Source organism: Poecilia reticulata, linkage group LG18, assembly GCF_000633615.1.
Source record: "Poecilia reticulata strain Guanapo linkage group LG18, Guppy_female_1.0+MT, whole genome shotgun sequence".
Taxonomy (NCBI): Eukaryota; Metazoa; Chordata; class Actinopteri; order Cyprinodontiformes; family Poeciliidae; genus Poecilia; species Poecilia reticulata.
In genome coordinates, this window is record NC_024348.1 from 6,164,492 (window position 1) to 6,173,979 (window position 9,488).

Below are 9,488 nucleotides of genomic sequence, written 5' to 3' on the forward strand. Positions count from 1 at the left end.
CATCCATCCATCCATCCATCCATCCATCCATCCATCCATCCATCCATCCATCCATCCATCCATCCATCCATCCATCCATCCATCCATCCATCCATTGTACTAAGAAATAAGCTTGGCCTGAAAAGATGACCCAAGAAAGTAATCTTTAACATTTACTGTGGAACTCCCATAGACTAATATTTACCAACCTATTGACTGATGGTGTAAAAGCCTGGGTTAAGGCCTTGTGTTAGGAGTTTGCTGTGTTTTAGTTGTTTAGTGATAGAAAAGTAAAATGGGAAAAAGAATGACAAAGAAAGTTGTTAATGTTCAAAGAAAAGACTTTTAGGATGCTAAAATATTATTCCAGTTTTATATATAACTTGAAAATCTAGTTATATATCTGCTTTGATTTTTACATGGGACCCTTCCTGTATCTATTTACTTTGTAAATTCTGCTATTGTTATGCTTTCAACAGAGCCAGCAGTCCTTTCCTGACATAAATGATGCTGTGGGTGAAGCTAGTGGCTGGAAAGGAGAGGAAGACCAACAGTGTGATGGTACTCTGGCCCATTTTGTTGAAAATCCAGATGAGGTTGAAGCTCAATACTACAGAGGAGAAGACAGCAGATTGAGGACCTCAGGTGTGGGAGGTACTCTGGTGAATGCAGAGTTGTTGGATGTAGATGAGGAGCCACGTTTCGGTGAGAGCTCTGGAAAGGTTGTGAGGGCCATGCAAAAAGCATGTGACAAGCGGCTTCTGGGGCAAAGTGCTGGTAGCGAAGATACGCTTGGGAGGGAGTTTGATTCTGCTGGACAAAATGTAGCCAGAGGAGCCACAGCTGGAGCTCCCAAAGGTCTCGTCCAGGTTGAGATTGTTCAGGGGACCCTTGAAAGCCAGCAGGTGAAAATTAATGTTAAAAGTTTCTTGTCTCTTAAGAGAATTGATTATTGGAGTGGTACAGCACTGATGGCAGTCAGCTATTTTAGCACATGCCAATTTGTAACCTTTGGTTTTGAACTGTTTTTAGACAGATGCAGTGGTATCTCCAATGGTCTTCAACAATCCTCTGTCTACTCGTGTTGGAAACATTCTCAGTAAAGCAATTGGTCCTCGTGTGACTAAAACGATTATAGGGAAGTCAGAAGGTGAAATGGGGCCTGGTGACTTCATACTAGAGGAAAATCTGACTGGAGTTCCTTTTGGTGCCGTGTTCTTCCTCAACCTTGTTCAGTGGGATGGAGAAGACAATGGAACCGCGGTTCAGGTGAGACAACTGAGCATTTTTACTACAATTAATCTCTCTGGATCAGTTAAAAATAATGTTCTGCTTGTTTCTAATACTAATTTTTGCAGGTTCTCCGACTGGGCATCAACCAAATTCTGACTTCCTGTGAGAGCAAAGGGTTTGGATCTGTAGCAATACCTGCACTTGGGGCTGGCATTGCTCTGTGTTTCCCAATCACTGTAGTAGCCAGGGTTTTACTGGAGGAGATCTCTAAATTTGAACAGGAGAGAACCACCAGCGCACCACTTCAAGTTCTCCTTGTTCTACCAGATCAAGAGGGTTGGGAGGTAAAGCACAATAAAAATGTTTTTCTCTTAAGTAATTCATAACAGAAGGGTTGTTAACTGTTAAAAAAAATAAAATATTAGCTAATGCATAGTTATGTTTTATTTATTATATATATATCATTATTTTTTGCCGATCATATCTAAGACAATGCTCGCCTTCTTGTCTGATCTCACAATTGATTTGGTGTAAGAACGTTCAAACATTTCTGTAGACACGTCTAACCATTGTAGACAGCGTTTCTGAAAGTACTGAGATGGTTGTTACTGAATAAAGGTGGGGCAAATTATTTTGGAACCTTTGAAATAAAAGTTGGATGTCATTTGGCTTAGGTGTGTGTAAGTGAAAATTATTATAATTTCAGCAATAAAGTGTGTGTCTGTAGAGGTGGAGAGGTGGATGCTATATGTTGTTACTTGTACTAAATTTAAATATCTTGTCCCTAAAGATCTTCAAGTGTGTACAAGAAGGTATGAAGTACAACAGATCTACTGAAAATGATCAGGGTGGGTAAAGAACTGTAAGATTTAAATTAAATTTGTTTTCAGTCATGATGATAAAATAAATAGTAGAAAGCAAGAAAATAAATGACAGTACTGATAGGTTCGGAAATATATTCTGTATTCATATCCTCAATCTCAATCTTTTCTCCAGACTCCAGTCCAACAAGGATCGTTCTGCTGGGGAAAACTGGAATTGGGAAAAGCCACCTAGCTAACACCATCTTGGGGGAGGAAGTTTTTACTTCATGCCATTCACCTAATGCTGGAACAAGAAGATGTCAATCAGAGACCAGAGCCGTCAATGGCAGATGCCTCACTTTGATTGACACGCCTGGTTTCTTCGACACCGACAGGTCGGAAGAGGAGCTGAAGCCGGAGATAATGCGTTGCCTCACAGAATGCGCACCTGGACCGCACGTCTTCCTCATTTTACTTAAAGTTGACAAATTCACAAAGCATGAGCAACAGGTTATCACAAAAATATGCGATCATTTCTCAGAGGATGCTCTGAAATACGCTGTAATCGTGTTCACTCATGGCGAGCAGCTCCAAGAAGGGATGAAAATCGAAGAGTTTGTCAGTAAGAATAAGAATCTGAGTAATCTGGTGAAGAAGTGCAGAGGTCGGTGTCATGTCTTTGATAATAAACACTGGAACGGAGAAGGGCAAGATGATTACAGGAACAACCATGTCCAGTTGGAGGCGTTCCTTCAGACAGTAGACAAGATGATGGTAGAAAAAAACGGATCCTACTACACCAATGAGGTTCTGCAGCACGTAGAAGAAAGGATCCAGAAGGAAGAAAAGCAGATTAGAGAGAGGGAGGAGTATTTACCCCCACAGGAGATCAGAAAGCGGGCTAAAACTTCTGTGTCTAATGAATTTCTGATCCAGTTAGTGGGTACCGCCACCGGTGCTTTGTTGGGGGCATTTTTCGGAGTGGCAGCGCTATTGGAAGTTGTAATGAAAGTTGTGAAAAATCCCACCGAAGTGATGAAGCACGTGAAAACCCTAAAAACGATGGTACCTGCAGCGGTCGAAAGGGAGGCGGCAGTCGTGGCTGGTGGTGTGGTGGCAGGTGTTGCTGTGTTAGCTGCAGCTACTTTAGGGGGAATTCAAGGTGGTGCTATTGGATGTGAAGCTTCTAACGAAGTGAAAACGCCGATGGAGGCAATTGAGAAGAGTTATGAGGCCGTTAAGAAGGAAAGACATAAGTTCAAGATGCTGTCACAAAATTAATATTGTGGAAGCATATCAATCTCCTAACGATTGCATTGGTAGAGATTAGGAAATTTAAGGATTTTTAAATTTTTTTTGCTTCGCAATTACCGTAAATGTACAATATTTTGTGTAATCAGCTGCAGCATTTTGAGTGTCCTTTTAACCTTGGAAGTCACAGCATCAATATGCAGCTAACAGGTGCATTTTGCTAACAGACACTGGAATGTCAAAGCAATGTTTCATGCAAGCTTCTTGTGCCGGTAAGAGAATAGGCGATATTTTTTAGAACCAACACTATTCAAACATCTGGTTAATGCTGCTGATCATTTTTGTCAAAAATACTTTACATGTTTCTATGTAAAAAAAATCTATTTTTGAACTAAATTAGCAAGATTTCAGTACTACGGGCCCCTAGTTCTTCTATTGCTTCACTTATCTTTTTAAATTTCTTCTTTTGTAAAGGCACTTTGTTTTGTCAGATAGTTCATAGTACTGCTTGTTTTTGACAGACTGTCATTCTGCTGCATATTCACAGTATACATATTGAGCAAAATTTTGTTGCAAGGTTCCCAACAGAAAAAAAAGTTAAAAAAGAAGACAGTGTAAGTATATACCACAATAATAAAAGGACCAGTAGGAGTTTGGCAGTCTTGCGGCATGGGCGCTTTAGCTGTTAAGGAACGCGGTTCTGCGTTGGAAACTGCTGTACATTTTGTCGGACGGTAGGATGGAGAATGGTAGGATGGTGAAGGAGGATATTTTACACATTTGAAAGGTTTTACTTTTCTTGAAGACTTGAAGGCTTTTTCTTTTATTTCTTTGTAAAAATTAAACTGTCGATTCTCTACCTCTACTTTTTTAGTGAGTGCTTCAAGCTTTTGTTTTTTTTATTTTTCCAATGAGATGGACTTCAAAAATTAAGCATTTGTCGAGAAATTCACAAAGCAGGAGAAAGACGTCTTCAGAGAAATATGTAAATATTTCAGGTTCCCACGCCGGACTCAAGTGTAAAAAGTGAGAAAGAGGAGAAAGACTCTGAGAGTAAAAGAAAGGCAGAAACAGATTAATTTTGTCTGTTTGATATGTACAGATATAAAATATTTTGCAGCTTCTCTTATGAAACGATTATTGAAACATTGTGATATTATTTCTCATCTGTGGAATTTCTCAATTTTGCACTGATTTACGAAAGTTTTTTTATTTGTTTGACACAAACCTTAGAATTGTGCTTAACAATTTTTACAAAATTATTTCCCTTTATATTTGACATGAGATAATAATGTTTTCTTCATTTTGTTTTTCACTGTTTTTATCTTCCACAATAAAATATGAACCTTAAACTGAGGTTTCATTTTGAATCTGTCCTAGTACAGCCTTTTTATACCATAAGAACTGAAAACCAAATTTTTAATACAGAATAAACAGCGCCTCCTAGAGTTTGTCGTTGCAGAAGTAGGTGCATTTTTACAGAACGTTAAAGTCTTATATTATATTCAGAGTGAGTGCATTATTAGAAAACTGTCTGTGCATGCAGCTAGGCAATTTTGTTTCATTTTTGACATTTTGTCTGTTGTAACTTTATTATCGAAGAAAAAAAATATTACTCTCCCTAATTTGTGATTATGAAATTATGCAAATTTATTCATTTATTTATTTATTACACTATGACTAGGATTTTTAAAACATACAGAAATTGATCCACTTTATTGTAAAAAAAATAAAATAAAATTCCCAGCCAACTAAAGCAACGTGCGAACACTAGATGTAGTGGAGTACTTCAGTGGGTTATGTTTAAAATAGTACCTCACCTCCGACAGCGCGCGTATGCAATTCAGATTGTTCAATCAAGTTTCAATCAATCAATTTATTTGTAAAGCACAATTCAGTAACAAGACAGTTCAACGCGATTTTCATCATAAAAAGACACTCACATACACACAAAAAATAAAAAGTTACAGAACACACAATTACACATCAAAATGTTGATTAAATTCTATAGATCAATGCGCGGGTTCATCAAAACAATATGCGGTAGGGGCGGGGTTTTCCATAACCGCGCTTGTCCAATTATACAATTATGTTGAGTTCAGAACAAAGAAAGACAATTATATAAGATGCTTTCTTATTGGTTATCCTTGCCACAAACTTAAGCATTATTTCTGAGCAGGTGAGAAGCACCAATAGGATAGCTCTAGCGGCTTCCCGTTTCCTGATACTTAAGAAAAGCCCGCGCGCTTCTCAATTAGCTACGCACGCAAGATTCTTTCAAGATGGCGGAGAACCCGCCGGAGCCTGGAGTTGATTTGGACCAGAGCCAGTTCTGTTGTTCGGTGTGTTTGGACCTGTTCAGGGAGCCTGTCACCGTCCCCTGCGGACACAGCTACTGCAGGTGCTGCATTGAAACCTGCTGGCAGCGCGACGAGGAGGCGGAGGGCCGATACAAGTGCCCGCAGTGCAGAGACGTTTTCCAGCCTCGACCCGTGTTGAGGAAAAACATCACTCTAGCTGAGGTGACACACTTGCATTTAAACAACTGTTTTCTCTGAGACGAAACGGTTTGAAATTGACTCGCTAAAGTTAAGTTTAGCGACTCAATTTGGATAAATTTATCCAGAACTCGTGGACGGAATTCTGTGTCCACGTGAGCAAAAAACATGAAATGCGGTTTAATTGGCCAAGCTGCGTGTAACGAGGGACATAATTTCATCTCCTGCTGAGTTTATAAATTTACCTCGGTAGACAAGTTTTTTTTTTTTTTTACTTTTAAAGCAAAATTCTGAAACCTGCCAGGCTTGTAATACACTGGGAGAAACCCTGAAATATCAACTCTATGGGGAAGTGTCAATTCTTTGCAATTGGAAAATGTATATGCTGCCAGTTAAAATGCTAGTTATGTCTGTTGGAAAATATAGGTGACATTTACCATTTGATTACTTAAGTCATTCACAATTTTATTTATTTATTTTTTGTCTCCTCTCTTAACCGACGATCTGATTCAGGTTGTGGGGAAGCTGAAGGTGACGGGGACCAAGGAAACTCCTCTCTTTGTTGAGTTTACCTGTGCTGGCCCAGACGATGTTGCCTGTGATTTCTGCTGCGAGTCCAGAAGACACAAGGCCTCCATGTCCTGTCTGACGTGCCTGGCGTCGTACTGCAGTTTTCACCTGGCGTCTCACTACACAGTTCCTGCACTGGAGACGCACCAACTGGTGTCCGTCACGGTCCCGCTGAAGGAGAAGATGTGCAAGAAGCACAAGAAGCTGCTGGAGGTGTACTGTCAGTCTGACAAGCGCTGTATCTGCTACCTGTGCATAATAGACGAACACCGGGGACACTTCACTGTTCCAGCCTCAGCACAACGAGCCACAGAGCAGGTAGGACAGAGAAACTCTGCAGAGAGCACACAGCAGGCGGGTGCAAAGAAGTTAAAAATCTTAATGCAGGTCAAAGGTTCTTGACTCAAAGTTTTTCTTTTTTGTTTTTTTTATTTATTTGTAGATTCTGTTGAATATGTATCAAATCGGTGTCCAAAGGAGTCTGCAGAACAGAGAACATGAGCTGAAGGAGTTGGGCAAAGCTCTGGAGGATTTCAAGGTGGGGGAGGAAAATCAAGACGATTTAAGCTTTATGTAGTGACTTGCAGTGACATTTATTTTTTATTTTTTTTTTGAGAACTGCTTCCACTTGAAAAGGGACAAATGGTGCAATGACTTCTCATTATCTCTATGGAAAAAAAATTGTTTAAAGAGATTCTTTCTGTTCCCATGTGATCTCCAGCAGTGGCATTCTCTCACTTAATGTGCTTAAGAATAAAATGCAGGTTTGTTTCTAACTTTTTGGGGGTCTTATGTGAGATGTCGTTAGGGTCCCCATTTTGTACTGCTATGATGGTTGGGAGTTTTGACAGCGTCATTGCCACTGTTTTTAAAAAAAACACACTTGATTAAAACTAAGTCAAAATGACTACAAAATCAACTAAATATGCCCTTGGTGGTTGCCATGTCGCCCATATCAGAAATCCCTTTAATCTAAAAGGCTGAACATTTTGAAAAAAAAATACTTTTATTTATCCAAAAGAAATGTTGATCAATTTTCATAATGGAAGAAATATATTGGCACTACTGCAGTCAAACCCTTGTGAACTGCTAACTGTTTACTTGTTTCTACTTCTGTCTTGACAGTTTTTTTTTTCTTTTAATATTGGGTGAGGAGCTCAAAATCTGAGATCAGAAGTTTAATGTCCTGCTCTGTCAATTCTGAAGTGTCTTCCTCAGAATTGTAAAATTGTCAAAAGTGTGGTAAAAATTTATTTCTAAATTTGCCAGCAAGAAAAATTTTGCACTTAACTTTATGCATTTGATCTCTTTGTTTTCACTAATTTATCTTGTAAAGGAGCGGAATGCATATGAGGGCATATTTTTAGGCTGTTCCTTTCCAACCTTAATGCAAAGAGGAGCATCAATGACTTTAGTTTCAACAGGTTTGTAGCAGGACTGCAGTGGACAACGTTGACAAGATCATCAACATGTTGATTTCCTCCATCCAAATGAGAGGCATTATGGCAAAGCAGATGATCGACATGAGAGAGAAACTGGCGGTTGCCGAGGCTGAAAAGCTGCAACTCCAGCTACAGGAAGAGATCACCAAGCTGATGAAACGAAACGGTGACCTTCAGAAGCTCTCTCTCTCCAGCGACCACATTTATTTCCTTCAGGTACCTCAAGTTTGAGTTTAATGCGGCTGTCCAATGCAAAGTAGCATAAGTTTGAACTTTTCATCTTATAACAATCTGCATGGAACACAATACATTTATAATCGGATTTTATATTTATTTCTCAGTAATTGATCATCATTAAGGTTCACACTGTGAACTGCAGAGGCTGTAGTAAATTGTGAAATTGCACTTTAACATTTGATGTCCTGGTTGGGCATATTTTGATCATCTGATCTCCTTCCTCCAGACTTTCCCAGCTCTCTCCACTTCCTGTGAATCTCCAGACCTGCCACCCGGTGCTGTTGTTCGCCCTCGTGAGTCAATGGCAGCTGCATCTCGCTTTTTAGATGACCTGAAAAATAAAGTGACTGGTATTCTGGAGGACTCCTGGTCCAACTTTTCTGCCACGGGTACATCACTGTTGCATAAGAATCATGATTTATATCTAGACTGTGGGATTGAGGATTTTCTTTCTGTTTGCAGTGTCTGCTGTCAATGTTGTGTTGCCACCTGTGCCAAAAACCAGAGAGCAGTTTTTACTCTGTAAGCAAAGTGCTTAGCTCTCATCAGCTGGCAGACATTTCATTTAAAGTCTTGCTAGAAATCAGGAGTATTAATGTTCATGTTTGGGTTTTTGCAGATAGCCGTGTCCTCACCCTTGACATCCAAACCGCCCACAAGTGTTTGTCCATCTCCAAGGAGCAACAGCAAGAAGTTGGTGTGTCCCGCTACGCCCCTTACTACGTTAGTCGCTCAGACATGTTTGAGAGTGTGAAGCAGGTTCTGTGCTGCGAGGCTCTGTCAGAGCGCTGCTACTGGGAGGTCACCTGGGAAGGTTCCTTTTGCGCAGTAGCCGTGGCGTACAAAGACATCGGAAGATCATCGGCCGACTCAGAGTTTGGTTGCAATGACAAATCGTGGAGCTTGGAGTGCTCCAAGGATTCTTACGTTTTCCGACACTGTTGTCAGAAGAAAGTTTTGTCAGGCCCTCTGACCTCCTGGATCGGGGTGTACCTGGATTACAGGTCGGGTACTCTGGCTTTTTACAGCATCTCTAAAGAGATGGTACTGCTCCACAGAGAGAAGACCATGTTCTGTAAACCCCTTTATCCTGGCCTTGGGCTGAAGGACGATGTTCAAGCAAAACTGATGAAGTTATGGTGAAGACGTTTTCATGCTGATGCTGAGCAGCTTTTTTTTTTTTCCCCTTTTTTTTTTTTTTTTTTTTTTTTTTTTAAACGAGCAAAACTAAAATGCTGTTTGAATAAAGTTCAAGTAATTAACCTTTTTTTTTTTTTTTTTTTTTTTTTTTTTTTTTTTTATACTTGAAATTTGCTAGAAAATCCGAATAAATCATGACACCCGACAATTTTACCATCTTTACTTTGAACTACTCCAGCAGTGTTATTTCAAGATAATCGTTTCTTTTACCAAGCATATGTCAACATCTTCACATGTTGGGTTGAGGCTGGGACTTTCAGGACAGCTTCAGATTC

The 9,488-nt window shown here is 39.8% G+C and overlaps 2 protein-coding genes across 3 annotated transcripts in view; both read left to right on the forward strand.

The window, feature by feature from the left end:
* The window catches only part of LOC103480273 (uncharacterized), a 6,188-nt gene extending 2,345 nt beyond the window's left edge, over positions 1 to 3,843 (forward strand). Inside the window, exons 3-7 of the mRNA XM_008435164.2 lie at positions 459 to 884; positions 1,012 to 1,248; positions 1,338 to 1,556; positions 2,003 to 2,060; positions 2,209 to 3,843. Coding sequence (XP_008433386.1) covers positions 459 to 884; positions 1,012 to 1,248; positions 1,338 to 1,556; positions 2,003 to 2,060; positions 2,209 to 3,296 — 2,028 coding nt within the window. The 3' untranslated portion in view covers positions 3,297 to 3,843. The remainder of the gene's footprint in view (positions 1 to 458; positions 885 to 1,011; positions 1,249 to 1,337; positions 1,557 to 2,002; positions 2,061 to 2,208) is intronic.
* Positions 3,844 to 5,415: 1,572 nt separating this feature from the next.
* On the forward strand, positions 5,416 to 9,230 carry LOC103480271 (E3 ubiquitin/ISG15 ligase TRIM25-like). 2 transcript variants are annotated; one of them, XM_008435162.2, is made up of 7 exons: positions 5,416 to 5,788; positions 6,278 to 6,652; positions 6,777 to 6,872; positions 7,750 to 7,992; positions 8,240 to 8,402; positions 8,476 to 8,535; positions 8,633 to 9,230. In XM_008435162.2, exons 1-7 carry the CDS (start codon positions 5,549 to 5,551, stop codon positions 9,154 to 9,156), a joined length of 1,701 nt encoding a protein of 566 aa, XP_008433384.1. In that variant the 5' UTR covers positions 5,416 to 5,548; the 3' UTR covers positions 9,157 to 9,230. The 2 variants fall into 2 exon arrangements, with proteins under 2 accessions (XP_008433384.1, XP_008433385.1); XM_008435163.2 differs by having other exon boundaries at positions 5,417 to 5,788; positions 7,759 to 7,992.
* Positions 9,231 to 9,488: the final 258 nt, after the last annotated feature.

Bases quoted from the DNA above. Each gene is read 5' to 3' on its own strand.
- LOC103480271 (XM_008435162.2), top strand. From the start codon at position 5,549: ATGGCGGAGAACCCGCCGGAGCCTGGAGTTGATTTGGACCAGAGCCAG. The intron at 6,653-6,776 runs GTAGGACAGAGA...ATTTATTTGTAG, and splicing joins CACAACGAGCCACAGAGCAG to ATTCTGTTGAATATGTATCA. The intron at 8,536-8,632 runs GTAAGCAAAGTG...GGGTTTTTGCAG, and splicing joins CAGAGAGCAGTTTTTACTCT to ATAGCCGTGTCCTCACCCTT.